This window comes from Ranitomeya variabilis, chromosome 7, assembly GCF_051348905.1.
Source record: "Ranitomeya variabilis isolate aRanVar5 chromosome 7, aRanVar5.hap1, whole genome shotgun sequence".
In the NCBI taxonomy this organism is placed as follows: Eukaryota; Metazoa; Chordata; class Amphibia; order Anura; family Dendrobatidae; genus Ranitomeya; species Ranitomeya variabilis.
Window position 1 is genome coordinate 230,585,782 of NC_135238.1, and position 17,182 is coordinate 230,602,963.

Here is a 17,182-nt window from a genome sequence, read left to right on the forward strand (position 1 = left end):
TATTCTTGTACATAGGAGCAGTATTATAGTAGTTATACTCTTGTACATAGGGGCAGTATTATAGTAGTTATATTCTTGTACATAGGGGGCAGTATTATAGTAGTTATATTCTTGTACATAGGGGCAGTATTATAGTAGTTATATTCTTGTACATAGGGGCAGTATTATAGTGGTTATATTCTTGTACATAGGAGCAATATTACAGTTTTTATATTTTTTACATCAAGTGTAGCATTAAAGTATGATGAAAAAACGCCAGAAAAGTAAAATATTTAGAATTGAGAGTCCTCAGTGGTTGATACCTTTTAATGGCTAACTGAAAAGATGGTAACAAATTGCAAGCTTTCGAGACTACACAGGTCTCTTCATCAAGCAAAGACTAAAACAAATTCTGAGGAATCACATATTTATGCACAACAGCATAGAAAAAAAAAAAGGGAAAAACCATGGATAAGACAAGTGACAGAAAAGTAAAAACACTTATTGTTACTTTCTTAATATTTCTGATGGGGTCAACATTTTTTTCCAGGTTCGGTTAATATTCTACAATGTTGCTTCTATAAACTTGTTAGTTTTTAGTTACCTCATATAAAAACAAGTCCGTAAACAAGAATTTGTCTAAATCAATTTATAACAAACTTGGAACCACACGTATAAAATAAAGTTCATTATTTTTTAAATTAATATTTTTAAAATCTTTATTCAAATTTTAGGAATTTAATATAATTTAAATCAGAAAATAATAGATATTTCTTCAGTGAGAATCAATTGAATACTCGATCAATATAATCAGTATTCACATCATCCTCATCAAGTTTTGGACGTTTTGTAAAGTTTATCAGAATTCACATTTGCCGAGTCAGACTCCAATTTACTTCCATAGGCATCAATGTTCTGCTCGTCCGTGTAGCACCAGTGGCCCGATACCAGATTCTGTGCCATTCTGCTTCCAACTCCTGTATATTTGCTGTGCTGTCCTTAATGACCTAAAAAGGGGCCACATACAAAGTGATCATGGACTTTGTGGGCTCAAACAACAACAACTCCCAGCATATTCTTGACAGTTGCAGAGTTATTAGAGCTGTAGATTTACAAAAGCTGGAGAACAACAGAACCAAGAAACAAGACCCCTGAATTAGGCAAAAATTGGCGATATGTTTTATCCAGGAGGATCTGAGAATGTATCACTGTGCAGAATCTGAGTCAATGGAGACACATGTAGCCACGGACGCACCGATGCCACAACCGGATCTATTGTAAACATGGTCGATGATGGCTGCATTAGAGGCGCGGGTTCACTTTGCACTCATAAAGCTTTATGAGCCTTTCTGCCTCCCGTACTCCAGTCATATAGGCACCGTGAGTAGTCGTGTAGAAGTTGGGATGGGTAGCTTCTCCGGCGAAAAGAACCTGCAAAGGCTGCATTCAAATAAAACACCAATCAATAGTAATAATAATCATCAATATATTGAATTATTTTCTATATGTACATAGGAGCAGTATTATAGTAGTTATATTCTTGTACATAGGAGCAGTATTATAGTAGTTATATTCTTGTACATAGGGGCAGTATTATAGTAGTTATATTCTTGTACATAGGAGCAGTATTATAGTAGTTATATTCTTGTACATAGGAGCAGTATTATAGTAGTTATATTCTTGTACATAGGAGCAGTATTATAGTAGTTATATTCTTGTACATAGGGGCAGTATTATAGTAGTTATATTCTTGTACATAGGAGCAGTATTATAGTAGTTATATTCTTGTACATAGGAGCAGTATTATAGTAGTTATATTCTTGTACATAGGAGCAGTATTATAGTAGTTACATTCTTGTACATAGGAGCAGTATTATAGTAGTTATATTCTTGTACATAGGAGCAGTATTATAGTAGTTATATTCTTGTACATAGGGGCAGTATTATAGTAGTTATATTCTTGTACATAGGAGCAGTATTATAGTAGTTATATTCTTGTACATAGGAGCAGTATTATAGTAGTTATATTCTTGTACATAGGGGCAGTATTATAGTAGTTATATTCTTGTACATATGGACAGTATTATAGTAGTTATATTCTTGTACATATGGACAGTATTATAGTAGTTATATTCTTGTACATATGGACAGTATTATAGTAGTTATATTCTTGTACATAGGGGCAGTATTATAGTAGTTATATTCTTGTACATAGGAGCAGTATTATAGTAGTTCTATTCTTGTACATAGGGGCAGCATTATAGTAGTCATATTCTTGTATAAAGAGGCAGTAGTATAGTAGTTATATTCTTGTATATAGGGGGCACTATTATAGTAGTTCTATTCTTGTACATGGGGGCAGTATTATAGTAGTTATATTCATATATATATCTCCTTCAACCCTATCCAACCCCCACCCTCCCTTATCCTCCCTTCTTTCGAGGTTCACTCTGTCCGTATTTATGCTCCCTCCAATCTCCAAATGGCTGTCATATACCGACCACCGGGCTCAGCCACTGCCTTCATCGACCAATTCTCCACCTGGCTCCTTCACTTTCTCTCTGCCGACATCCCCACCATCATCATGGGCGACTTTAATATCCCTACTGACACCCACCAGCCAGCAGCCTCCAAACTACTGGCCCTTACTTCATCCTTTGGACTCACCCATTGGTCCTCCACAGCCACCCACACAGACGGACATACACTAGACCTCATCTTCACCTGCCTCTGTTCCTTATCTAATCTCACAACTTCTCCCTTCCCCCTATCTGACCACCATCTACTCACCTTCTCATCCTTGTCCTCCTCACCCGCCCCCCATGTCCAGCCATTACCACATCCTCGCAGAAACCTCGCACATCTAGACACTCACAGACTCTCAGACTCTCTCCTACCCCTGTCCTCCATATCTTCACTGCACGACATGGACAGCGCCACCGCTTTCTATAACTCCACCCTCACATCAGCCATAGACTAAGTCACCCCTCTCATGCATGGCACAGTGCGACAAACCAATAGGCAACCTTGGCATAACAATGTCACAAAAAAACTTCGACAAGCATCCAGGGTTGCGGAGCAGCGTTGGAAGAAAACACGCCTGCCAGACGGCTTCACTGCTTTCAAACAAGCTACACTTGACTTCAAATCAGCCCTCACTTCTGCTAAACAGACCTATTTCACTAACCTTGTATCTTCACTATCCTACCACCCAAAACAACTGTTCAGCACATTTAACTTTCTCCTCCACCCACCACTGCCACCTCCAACTCCCCTCATCTCCTCCGAGGACTTTGCCACCTACTTCAAAAACAAGATCGACCAAACAAGGCAAACCTTTACTGTTCCACCACCTCAACCACTCCATATACCAGACCTCTGCCCTTCCCTAATAATCTCCCTCTCCAACATCACTGGAGAGCTTACTCGCCTCTTTTCCAAATCACACCTCACCACCTGTACACTTGACCCCATCCCTTCTCACCTGCTCCCCAACCTCACTAACACGCTCATTCCAGCCCTAACCCATCTCTTCAACCTATCGCTATCTTCTGGTACCTCCCCCTCTGCCTTCAAACATGCCACCATCACACCCATCCTCAAAAAACTAATCTTGATTCAACCGCTATGCCCAGCTACCGCCCCATATCACTGCTCCCGTTTGCTTCAAAACTCCTTGAGCAGCATGTCCATGCGCAACGTTCCTCCCACCTCTCATCTAACTCTCTCCTTGACATCCTCCAATCTGGCTTCTGCCCCCACCACTCCACCGAAACTGCCCTGACCAAAATTACTAATGATTTACAGCCAAAGCTAACAGACAGTTCTCCATCTTCTTCCTTCTCGACCTGTCCTCTGCTTTCGACACAGTTATAATAATAATAATAATTTTTATTTATATAGCGCCAACATATTCCGCAGCGCTTTACAACTTATAGAGGGGACTTGTACAGACAATAGACATTACAGCAGAACAGAAATCACAGTTCAAAACAGATACCAGGAGGAATGAGGGCCCTGCTGCTCGCAAGCTTACAATCTATGAGGAAAAGGGGAGACACGAGAGGTGGATGGTGACAATTGCTTTAGTTATTTGGACCAGCCATAGTGTAAGGCTCGGGTGTTCATGTAAAGCTGCATGAACCAGTTAACTGCCTAAGTATGTAGCAGTACAGACACAGAGGCTATTAACTGCATAAAGTGTATGAGAACATGATGCGAGGAACCTGATTATGTGTTTTGTTTTTTTTTCTATTTTTAATAGGCCACACAGGGATAGTTAGTTTACTGCGTTGAGGCGGTAGGCCAGTCTGAACAAATGCGTTTTTAGGGCACGCTTAAAACTGTGGGGATTGGGGATTAATCGTTGACCACTGCCTACTGCTTCAGATTATTTCTTCCCTTGGCATCAAAGACCTTGCCCTGTTCTGGATTGCCTCATACCTATCCAACCGCACATTTAGCGTTTCCCACTCCCACACTACCTCCTCATCCCGCCCTCTCTCTGTTAGAGTCCCTCAAGGCTCTGTCCTAGGACCCCTACTTTTTTCCATCTATACCCTTGGCCTAGGACAACTCATAAAGTCCCACAGTTTCCAGTACCACCTATATGCGGAGGACACTCAGATCTACCTCTCTGGCCCAGATGTCACCTGCCTGCTGTCCAGAATCCCGAAGTGTCTGTCAGCCATATCCTCCTTCTTCACCTCTCGCTTCCTAAAACTCAATGTAGACAAAACCGAATTCATCATCTTTCCCCCACCTCACGTATCCCCCCTACCTGATCTATCTATTATGGTAAACGGCATCACGCTCTCTCCCGCTCCTGAAATCCGCTGCCTCTGGGTAACTCTCGACTCTGCCCTGTCCTTCAAACCTCATGTCCAAGCTCTTGCCACCTCCTGTCGCCTCCAGCTCAAAAATATTGCCAGAATCCATCCCTTCCTCAGCCCACAATCTACCAAAACTCTTGTGCATGCCCTCATCATCTCCCGCCTCGATTACTGCAACACCCTCCTCTGTGCCCTCCCCACTAAGGCTAGGGTCACATTGTGTTTATGGCTGAGCGCTAACGGACAGCGTTGCACGGGGAAATTAACGCCGTGCAACGCGTCCGTTAGCGCTCCCATTGCCCGCAATGTTAAAGCGCCTTGCTAGCGCGTGTCATTTTCGGCACGCGCTAGCGATGTGCCGGTGTTTTGTAGCGCGCCTCGGACGCTGCTTGCAGCGTCCGCGGCGTGCCCGAGGTCCGTTCCCCGCTCTCGCAGATTGGGGATCTGCGCTAGCGGGGACGTTTAACGCGACCCCGAAAAAGACATTGCGTTAGCGCAATCCGCTAGCGCTTAGCGCTAAACGGATTGCCCTAACGCAATGTGACCCTAGCCTAACTCTCTTGCACCACTCCAGTCTGTCCTCAACTCTGCTGCCCTCCTAATCCACCTCTCTCCTCGCTACTCCCCTGCTTCTCCCCTCTGCAAATCCCTCCACTGGCTCCCAATTCCAAAACGAATCCAGTACAAACTACTAACACTGATCTACAAAGCCATCCACAACCTGTCCCCTCCCTATATCTCTGAACTAATCTCCCACTATCTTCCCTCACGGAATCTTCGATCCTCCCAAGACCTCCTACTCTCCTCCACACTTATTCATTCCTCACACAACCGCCTCCAAGATTTCTCCCGAATATCCCCCATCCTCTGGAATTCCATGCCTCAACACGTCAGATTATCCACCACCCTCGGATCCTTCAGACGGAACCTGAAAACCCATCTCTTCAGGAAAGCCTACAGCCCACAATAACCGAGCCGCCGCCTCACCACCGCCAGATCAGCCGCCTCACCACCGCCAGAGCTGCTGCACCTCCGACCTTCTGTCTCATCCCCACTAACCCATAGAATGTAAGTCCGCAAGGACAGGGTCCTCTCCCCTCTGTACCAGTCTGTCACTGTAAACCTGTTTACTGTAAATGATATCTATAACCCTGTATGTAACCCCTTCTCATGTACAGCACCATGGAATTAATGGTGCTATATAAATTATTAATAATAATAATAATAGTATATGGGTCAGTATTATAGTAGTTATATTCTTGTACATAGGAGCAGTATTATAGTAGTTATATTCTTGTACATAGGGGCAGTATTATAGTAGTTATATTCCTGTACATAGGGGCAGTATTATAGTAGTTATATTCTTGTACATAGGAGCAGTATTATAGTAGTTACAGTCTTGTACATAGGAGCAGTATTATAGTAGTTATATTCTTGTACATAGGAGCAGTATTACAGTAGTTATATTCTTGTACATAGGAGCAGTATTACAGTAGTTATATTCTTGTACATAGGAACAGTATTATAGTAGTTACAGTCTTGTACATAGGAACAGTATTATAGTAGTTATATTCTTGTACATAGGAGCAGTATTATAGTAGTTATATTCTTGTACATAGGAACAGTATTATAGTAGTTACAGTCTTGTACATAGGAGCAGTATTATAGTAGTTATATTCTTGTACATAGGGGCAGTATTATAGTAGTTATATTCTTGTACATAGGAACAGTATTATAGTAGTTATATTCTTGTACATAGGAGCAGTATTATAGCAGCTATATTCTTGTACATAGGAGCAGTATTATAGTATATTCTTGTACATAGGAGCAGTATTATAGTAGTTATATTCTTGTACATAGGGGCAGTATTATAGTAGTTATATTCTTGTACATAGGGGCAGTATTATAGTAGTTATAGTCTTGTACATAGGGGCAGTGTTATAGTAGTTATATTCTTGTACATAGGAGCAGTATTATAGTAGTTATATTCTTGTACATAGGGGCAGTATTATAGTAGTTATATTCTTGTACATAGGGGCAGTATTATAGTAGTTATAGTCTTGTACATAGGGGCAGTGTTATAGTAGTTATATTCTTGTACATAGGAGCAGTATTATAGTATATTCTTGTACATAGGAGCAGAATTATAGCAGTTATATTCTTGTACATAAGGGCAGTATTATAGTAGTTATATTCTTGTACATAGGGGCAGTATTATAGTAGTTATATTCTTGTACATAGGAGCAGTATTATTGTAGTTATATTCTTGTACATAAGGGCAGTATTATAGTAGTTATATTCTTGTACATAGGAGCAGTATTATTGTAGTTATATTCTTGTACATAAGGGCACTATTATAGTAGTTATAGTCTTGTACATAAGGACAGTATTATAGTAGTTATATTCTTGTACATAGGGGCAGTATTATAGTAGTTATATTCTTGTACATAGGAGCAGTATTATAGTAGTTATATTCTTCTACATAGGGGCAGTATTATAGTAGATATATTCTTGTACATAGGGGGCAGTATTATAGTAGTTATATTCTTGTACATAAGGGCAGTATTATAGTAGTTATAGTCTTGTACATAGGAGCAGTATTATAGTAGTTATATTCTTGTACATAGGAGCAGTATTATAGTAGTTATATTCTTGTACATAGGGGCAGTATTATAGTAGATATATTCTTGTACATAGGGGGCAGTATTATAGTAGTTATATTCTTGTACATAGGAGCAGTATTATTGTAGTTATATTCTTGTACATAAGGGCAGTATTATAGTAGTTATAGTCTTGTACATAGGGGCAGTATTATAGTAGTTATATTCTTGTACATAGGGGCAGTATTATAGTAGTTATATTCTTGTACATAGGGGCAGTATTATAGTAGTTATATTCTTGTACATAGGGGCAGTATTATAGTAGTTATATTCTTGTACATAGGAGGCAGTATTATAGTAGTTATATTCTTGTACATAGGGACAGTATTATAGTAGTTATATTCTTGTACATAGGGGCAGTATTATAGTAGATATATTCTTGTACATAGGGGGCAGTATTATAGTAGTTATATTCTTGTACATAGGAGCAGTATTATTGTAGTTATATTCTTGTACATAAGGGCAGTATTATAGTAGTTATAGTCTTGTACATAGGGGCAGTATTATAGTAGTTATATTCTTGTACATAGGGGCAGTATTATAGTAGTTATATTCTTGTACATAGGAGCAGTATTATAGTAGTTATATTCTTGTACATAGGAGCAGTATTATAGCAGTTATATTCTTGTACATAGGAGCAGTATTATAGTATATTCTTGTACATAGGAGCAGAATTATAGCAGTTATATTCTTGTACATAAGGGCAGTATTATAGTAGTTATATTCTTGTACATCAGGGCTGTAGTATTGGTAGTATTGTAGTTATATTCTTGTATATAGGGGGCAGTATTATAGTAGTTATATTCTTGTACTTCTACATAGGGGTAGTATTATAGTAGTATTTATGTACATTGGGGGCAGATTTATCACAGTATTATCCTTTAACACATGGAGCCGTATTCTAGGGATGATGTAGCTTAGAATTATGAATATATCATTGCATACCAGTAGGGTCTTCCTATGATACGTGGATGGCAGTGGCTCCGCAAGGGCCATCTGTTCCTTCACAGCATCTACTCCTACAGGGACATTAGTGTAAGACCCCCGTATATAAGGGTTACTGTGCCACGTGGAGCGCAGCACGCCTTGTAGTTCGGTCACTGGCCAGCCTGTAAATTTCTTCAGTAGTCTGGGGGAAAAAAAAAAAGAAAGAAATGAATTGCAAAAAGTTAACAGAATGATGAATACAATGTAAAATGAGTATGGCAAGAGCCTTAATGATTCAGCAAGTGCCAAATTGGAAATTCTGTGAATCGCTTACTGGAGAGAGCAGCTATTACAATGGAAGTGGGGCTATTAATAGTCTGATTGCAGAGATTCCCTCTCCCGACGTTCCCCTGATAGCGGCTGGAAACATTTAGAATAATCGCGGTGCGGAAAGCGCTGGATACGTGATAAAACCTGCGGCTTCCAGCTAAGTGCTTAATAGAAAGACGAGATAAACCAGGTGAAAGGCAGGAATCACTTCTAGGGTCCGGGAAATGCTGAGAGGTCCTCGTTGTTCCATAGTCCAGAAATAGCTCTTAAAGCATGTAAACTCTTAAAGGGGCGGGTCCAACTAAGTTTTATTTTCAATTAGATGATTGACAAAAGTCTAAAAAAATTCTCTTCAAATCCCATAATCATGTCCTAGAGACTTACTAGGTGTGGATTATATGCATAGATTAAATTGCTCTTTAAATGGGATTTCTAATAGAGCATAAGGATACCTTTAAGTGGGCACACTGCTTGGACCCTTATCTATAAGCCAGACTTACAGAGTAGATTAAAGGGATTGTCCAACCAGCAGTCACTCTGTATCGGAACTGGACCGAGAAGTGTTAGAACAAAGTTAGTAAAGTGAGTAAAACTTTTTTTTTTTTTTTAACTTTTTTTTTATGTAAAAAAATTCCATATGTTTGGACCACCCTTCATTCCTGCAGCCCATTTACCTCTGCATAGAAAGGCCAAGTTGCCATTCTTGAGTATAGGAAAGCTGGGTGGAAGCAATATTACATGGCACCCAGCTTTCTCAGGACGGATACAAATATGAAGCAATTGATTTCTTGGCAGATGTGCATGGATGTTTTTTTTTTTTTTTCTTGCTTTCCTTTGTTTTCTCGCTGCACAATATATCATGGAATTTCGACAACTGCAAATGAACCTGTGATTAGTGCAACTCCCGCGACTTTACTACATGATTTGATTGCCCAAACCACCGGATCTGAATACAGATTAGTTAATAAAGGTGTTTAGACTCGAGGAGAGGCGACGTGTTAGTACTGCAGATACACAAAGAAACTACAATTAACTAAATGAGCACTGTTGGTTCAATTAACTTTGCATAAATGAATAGCACAGGCAAATATAAGAAACTTTGTAATATATGTAATCAGAAAAATATGCTACTTTCTCCACTTATCAGACACTTTTCCTCCCTCCGACTTCTGATCTTGTCATTCACTCTGAAATACTGCTAAAATCCATCATAAGATGACTGCTGGATCAGATTACAGCAGCATATTGAAGTTTATAAATGCAGAGGAGACAAGGAATAGTAGAGTGAGAATCAGATTATCTGCTGCTTTCTAGTTAGCGTTGGATTCACAGTTACACTGCTCAGTACTTGCTGTACCATGTCCTCTTGCTGATGCTTTCTAGCAAGTCTTTATCTTTCACATTGGATTCATATCTACACTGCCCATAACCCTTGTACAATGTCTTCCTACTGATGCTTTCTTATAAGTGTTTCTCACCCCGTTGCAGGAATCACAGTTACACTGCTCTGTACTGCTGTTAAATGTCTTAATGCTGCTGCTTCTGACATGTGCTACATAGAGACAGGAGAGCAGCAATTCCTCATGTCGGTGTGTGCTGTGTATGGGAGACATCATACCAGCTAGTCTCCATAGCAGATGAAAATTAGGGATGGAGACGGCAGAGAGGCACCCGGGCAGGATAAAAATAATATAATGGCCAAAAATAGTTTTATTCCTCATGTACTTATTCTGAAAAGGCACCTTATAAATGTATCCGTAGGCTTAAAAATGGAACATGTCATTAGAAAATTACCTCTTGTTTAAATCAGGTTTTCATGTAAATTATTTTTTTTCAAGTGTTTGCCAGTGCTTTTTATTCTATAATCACAATCTGTAATTTAAATGTATATAAATGATGCAATTCTCACACTTGGGCTTTTTTTAGACTGCTACTTCCTGTTTCACAAAATAACACATGTACGTTAGCCGCAATTAACAGACACTGACCCATCTGTTGTATTGGAGCATCTACAGAGCCGATGCAAAGTGGATTGTGTGTGGGGGGCTGTGAGAGCATCAAAATGGCAGGGGGGTCAGATGTTGCATCACCTATTGTGAATGGTGGATGCTGTGCTATCTACTGTATATGGAGGTGTTATCAGTCATTGTACAGGAGGAGGAGGTGAGCTGTGACATCACCTATTGTGAATGGTGGATCCTGTGTTATCTACAGTATATAGAGGTGTTATCAGTCATTGCACAGGAGGAGGAGGTGAGCTGTGACATCACCTATTGTGAATGGTGGATCCTGTGCTATCTACTGTATATGGAGGTGTTATCAGTCATTGTACAGGAGGAGGAGGTGAGCTGTGACATCACCTATTATGAATGGTGGATCCTGTGTTATCTACTGTATATAGAGGTGTTATCAGTCATTGCACAGGAGGAGGAGGTGAACTGTGACATCTCCTATTGTGAATGGTGGATCCTGTGTTATCTACTGTATATAGAGGTGTTATCAGTCATTGTACAGGAGGAGGAGGTGAGCTGTGACATCACCTATTGTGAATGGTGGATCCTGTGTTATCTACTGTATATAGAGGTGTTATCAGTCATTGTACAGGAGGAGGAGGTGAGCTGTGACATCACCTATTGTGAATGGTGGATCCTGTGTTATCTACTGTATATAGAGGTGTTATCAGTCATTGTACAGGAGGAGGAGGTGAGCTGTGACATCACCTATTGTGAATGGTGGATCCTGTGTTATCTACTATATATAGAGGTGTTATCAGTCATTGTACAGGAGGAGGAGGTGAGCTCTGACGTCACCTATTGTGAATGGTGGATCCTGTGTTATCTACTGTATATAGAGGTGTTATCAGTCATTGTACAGGAGGAGGAGGTGAGCTGTGACATCACCTATTGTGAATGGTGGATCCTGTGTTATCTACTATATATAGAGGTGTTATCAGTCATTGTACAGGAGGAGGAGGTGAGCTCTGACGTCACCTATTGTGAATGGTGGATCCTGTGTTATCTACTATATATGGAGGTGTTATCAGTCATTGTACAGGAGGAGGAGGTGAGCTGTGACATCACCTATTATGAATGGTGGATCCTGTGTTATCTACTATATATAGAGGTGTTATCAGTCATTGTACAGGAGGAGGAGGAGGTGAGCTGTGATATCACCTATTGTGAATGGTGGATCCTGTGTTATCTACTGTATATAGAGGTGTTATCAGTCATTGTACAGGAGGAGGGGAGCTGTGACATCACTTATTGTGATTTTTCCCCTTTAAAATGTAAAGTGCTTTGGAATATGTTGGCACTATAGAAATAAAATTATTATTGCTGGATCCTGTGTCATCTCCTTTGTATAGAGGTTTTACCAATCAATGTAATTCTGTCTCTGATGATAAGGAAACTGCTGTAAACGCTTCGAGAAAAGACATTAAGCAAGGGACTGACTAAATGGACTGATGGCAGGACTAAATGACCGGTGATTATCTATGGGCATTCATTTAATAGTCTGTTCACACTGTTTACACAGACAGACCCTAGTAAACGATGCGCACCTTGTGATCCGTTCTCAGAACCTTGATTTAAACAATGGCTCATATTCTCATGACACGTTCCCTTTAAAATTGCAACACAATTGGCATAAATGAATAATTTAGCTAAAAGCCCTTGGAGATGGGCAGAGAATAAGCGCAAAGTGGATCTTAAAATCAGTATATGATTTTTATGTATATATTTTATTATTTTTTTCAAAGTAAGTGTTACTAGAAAAATTGGGATGACGTATGAAAGAGAATGAACCATTTTGCAATTGCTCCAATACAGTCAAAACAGAATATTAAGAAGTTTGAAAATATTCTTTGCCAAAAACCTCCTACTGTTTTGTGCATGCAGTTCCTGTGCTGACCTATGTGACTCCATTGGAGACTCTCCAGGAACACTCCTTGTAGTCTGGTGCTGCAGCCGTTTATTAGTACCTTACATCTGCCTCATTTTCTACTGTCTGTAGGTTAAAAAATGAAAAGAGAGTAACCCATGACTGCAGGATCGGAGGACACACAGGGTGTGTTTGTAGCTTGTAACAATGGAGACACCTAGCGCTGCATAGGAGCTGTATACACTGAATGATCGCCTTTAAAATCTCCTATTTGCACATTTGTTTCAGTTTTCTTCTTAGATGTAAAGGAGCAATCACAGAATGGCTGCAAAAGTATTCCTACCCTTCAAGTTTCCCATAGATATGAGCTGATACAGGATATGAACATGCCCAGTTGGCGCATTCATAAGTGTCGATTTTGATCTTTTTCACCACCATTCATAGCCACCCCCATGATCAGGCGGAATGAACCTGTCCATGTGTTTTATGGACCATTACTTTTTCCCCCACAGTGAAAGTTCTGATGGTTTTTTGCTATTCTTTTAACCATAACGTTTATATATAGAACTGGTTTCTTACCGGACGCAGACCTCCCCCACTTCACTTTCAGGGAGGGTCTCCATATGCTCCGCAGCCAATCCTGTGATCCATCCACAGAGGGTGCTTCTATGCATTGGAACACAGTCAAAGCCCCCAATCTTCTTGAACCACTCCGAACGCCATGATTGTCGTTTGCACCCATCAGAATATCCCTCTGGACTCTCCGGGCCTTCCTCCCATACCAGCTGTATCCCAGCACAGTCATCTGGCCAGAAAGGCTTTTTGAACTCCAAGAAGATCTTGGCCACTGTGCCGAATCCTAATCGCTGGATGGCCTCCATCTTTCCCTTTGGTAGTGGAGGATCAAATAAAGTGGCAGCCCGTTCCTTCAAGCATCCAAGAGAAACGGTGACAATGACATGATCTGCTGGAAACTGCTCACCATCTTCACAAAGCACATTGACCGCATGTTTCGATACCTTCGAAATGGAGGATGATGATCCTTCCCATTGGACACACTGAACTGGTTTATGGCATCGAAGAGAATTAGATGGCAGCTGGTCTAGTAGGCCATCCAGAAGAGCCTGGTAACCCTTACTGCCCAAGGAGTTGAAAAATGGTCCCTCAAGAGCGGTATATAAACCGAGCTGACTCAACGAGAACTCATACATGGAGTTACAAGCTTCGTCCACACATTCTGCGCGCTTACACCACTCATAAACTCCTTCCTGACTCTTGGCCTTTGAAAGATTGGACAAGGAGAATTCACGATCAAGATACTCCCCGACTGACCACGATTCACATTCGGTTTTATAGTCTTTCTGGTTGATTTGAGACATTAACCTACCAAAAAAACAAGTTACCTCTTCCACCTGAGTCGGAGGCAGCAGCTTTCCTTGTTCATTAAAGAAATAATCCTGTGGGGTTACAGACACTGGCTGGCAAGACACCATATTGAACCCATCATCGGCCAGTAGTCCTCCCTCCTTTGCCATTTTGTAGAGTGGATTGTCTTTCTGGCCATGGACCCAGGTGGCACCCAACTCCAGTGCAGCAGTTCCGAAAGGTTTGTGCGTCCATACTCTTCCTCCTGCCCGACCTAAGGCTTCCAGGATGACGATATTCTTCACACCATGTTTCACCAAGGTGGTGGCAGCACCAAGTCCTGCAAAGCCGGCGCCAATGATAACCACCCTAGGCTGGTAGTCGCTAGAGTCCATTGAGGTATCAGATGTTATGGGGGACCTAAGACAATAAAGTTTACAGTAAATTACCAATTTTATGTAATCATATGACACGGCAATAGACTTTATTTAAAAATCAGGAACCAGTCAGGTTTGTCCTCCAGACCTGGCCCCCTAATATTGCTCCTGGTCTTCTCATGGTCTAAAGTGTTAGAACTCTTGAAATTGTTCCATAAAATGAAGTATTTTTCCCAGAAAATTACTACAATTACACATGTTTTGCTACACATGTTTATTTGATTTGTGTGTCTTGGAACAACACAAAAAATAAAAAAACAACAGAGGAAAAAAAAGGTAAATTGGACATAATTTCACACAAGACTCCAAAAATGGGCTGGACAAAGCAGTTGGCAGACTCCGCTTAACCCCTTAACGACCAGAGGCATATTTGGTTTTGCATTTTCATTTTTTGCTCCCCTTCTTCCCAGACCGATAACTTTTTTTATTTTTCGGTCAATATGGCCATGTGAGGGCATTTTTTTTGCTGGACGAGTTTTACTTGTTGAACGACACCCATTGGTTTTAACATATCATGTACTGGAAAACAGGAAAAAATCCAAATGCAGTAAAATTGCCAAAAAAAAGTGCAATTTCACAGTTGTTTTTTGCTTCTGCTTTTTTACTATGTTCACTAAATGCTAAAACTGACCTGCCATTATGATTCTCCAGATCATTACGAGTTCATAGACCCCAAATATGTATAGGTTCTTATTTATCAAAGTGGTGAACAATAATGTCAAAGTTTGTGAAAAAAAAAAAATTCCGATACCCATAGCGTCTCCATTTTTCGTGATCTCGGTTTGTGTTAGGGCATATTTTTTGCCCCAAGCTGACGTTTTTAATTATACCATTTTAGTGCAGATATAATATTTTAAATTACCTGTTATTGCATTTTAATGCAATGCTGCGATGACCGAAAAAACGTAATTCTGGCATTTTGACTTTTTTTTTCTCGTTACGATATTTAGCGATCGGGTTAATTCTTTTTTTTAATATTGAGAGATCGGGTGATTCTGAACACGGTGATACCAAATATGTGCAAGTTTGATTTTTTTATTGCTTTATTTTGAATGGGTTGGAAGGGGGTGATTTAAATGTTGATATTTTGTTTGTCACGATATATATAGCGACCTCGGTGTGGGGGGGAATCAATAGCGGACGGCACAACAAAGACACAATGGGATGGAAAAGGGGTGAGGAAGGCCCTATCAATAAGGAAATGAAGGAAGAGACACCTCCAGTTGAATCCTGAGCCTGTCCCTGCACTGCCCCTAACGCCCTAAGAGGGTCCTTCCCCCCCACTGCCATCAGGAACCTCGTCCCTAGTTGTCATCTCACACTTCCCTGGCTGGAAAGGAGAGCTAGGCTCACCACTGCAGATGGTACCACACAGGGGATAGTGATGAACACAAAAGGGACAAGGAGAAAGAACAGCACTTAGCTTCCAGACACCTCTGCCAAGATCCACACTGAAAATAGCACAGCAACAGGACTCCAAACACCAGAAGTGGCTGACACCAGAGAGCTGTTCCTGCAAAGCTGGTCTCCGTAGAGAAACGCTATCACCAACAGTCAGCTGATGCATCATGTGACCATTTAAAGGATGGTGGGAGTGGTCACCACCACATCAGCTGACCCTGCAACACTGCAGTTACACCTGATTGCCAGCACGGGGGGCGGTTGGGGAACTGCCATTAACCCCCGATGGTCCTGAAAGGATAAAAGCTACTTTTAAAACAGTGTAGAACCAGAGCTGCCACGAATCCAAAAATGGATTGTAACATTATTTGAAACTGTTAAACTGTAATGCGCTGCGGAATATGTTGGCGCTATATAAATAAAGATTATTATTTTTTAAATCAATTTTTTTTTACTTTTGGCATGCTTCAATAATCTCCATGAGAGACTAGAAGCTGCCATAATCCGATCGGCACTGCTACATACAGGTGATGATAAGATCGCCTGTATGTAGCAGAATTGCTCACTTGCTATGAGCAATATGAGCACTTTCTCATAGCAATCTGGCAGTAACAACCATAGAGGTCTGCTGGAGACCTCTAGTTGTCATGCCATAGAGAGCATCATGAAGACCAAGGAACATAACAGGCAGGTCCGTTATACTGTTGTGGAGAAGTTTAAAGCTGGATTTGGATACAAAATGATTTCCAAAACCTTAAACATCCCAAGGAGCACTGTGCAAGCGATCATATTGAAATGGAAGGAGTATCCTACCACTGCAAATCTACCAAGACCCGGCCGTCCCTCTAAACTTTCATCTCAGACAAGAAGACTGATCAGAGATGCAGCCAAGAGGCCCATGATCACTCTGGATGAACTGCAGAGATCTACAGCTGAGGTGGGACAGTCTGTCCATAGGACAACAATCAGTCGTACACTGCACAAATCTGGCCTTTATGGAAGAGTGGCAAGAAGAAAGCCATTTCTCAAAGATATCCATAAAAAGTATTGTTTAAAGTTTGCAACAAGCCACCTGGGAGACACCAAACATGTGGAAGAAGGTGCTCTGGTCAGATGAAACCAAAATCAAACTTTTTGGCAACAATGCCAAACGATATGTTTGGTGTAAAGGCAACACAGCTCATCACCCTGAACACACCATCCCCACTGTCAAACATGGTGGTGGCAGCATCATGGTTTGGGCCTGCTTTTCTTCAGCAGGGACAGGGAAGATGGTTAAAATTGATGAGAAGATGGATGGAGCCAAATACAGGACCATTCTTGAAGAAAACCTGTTGGAGTCTGCAAAAGACCTGAGACTGGGACGAAGATT

General features: G+C 40.9%; 1 protein-coding gene across 7 annotated transcripts in view; it reads right to left on the minus strand.

Moving 5' to 3' along the window:
• Positions 1–284: 284 nt before the first annotated feature.
• Positions 285–17,182, minus strand: part of LOC143784626 (peroxisomal N(1)-acetyl-spermine/spermidine oxidase-like) — a 43,253-nt gene continuing 26,355 nt past the window's right edge. For 4 of the 7 annotated variants that reach the window (XM_077273099.1, XM_077273100.1, XM_077273101.1 and 1 more), the window contains exons 3-5: positions 13,187–14,392; positions 8,417–8,600; positions 285–1,419 (exon numbers count right to left, since the gene is read on the minus strand). In XM_077273099.1, the coding sequence (XP_077129214.1) occupies positions 1,282–1,419; positions 8,417–8,600; positions 13,187–14,392 (1,528 nt within the window). In that variant the 3' untranslated portion in view covers positions 285–1,281. Of the gene's footprint in view, positions 1,420–8,416; positions 8,601–13,182; positions 14,393–17,182 lie in introns of those variants that run through there. The other 3 variants (XM_077273102.1, XM_077273103.1, XM_077273104.1) reach the window with 2 other exon arrangements.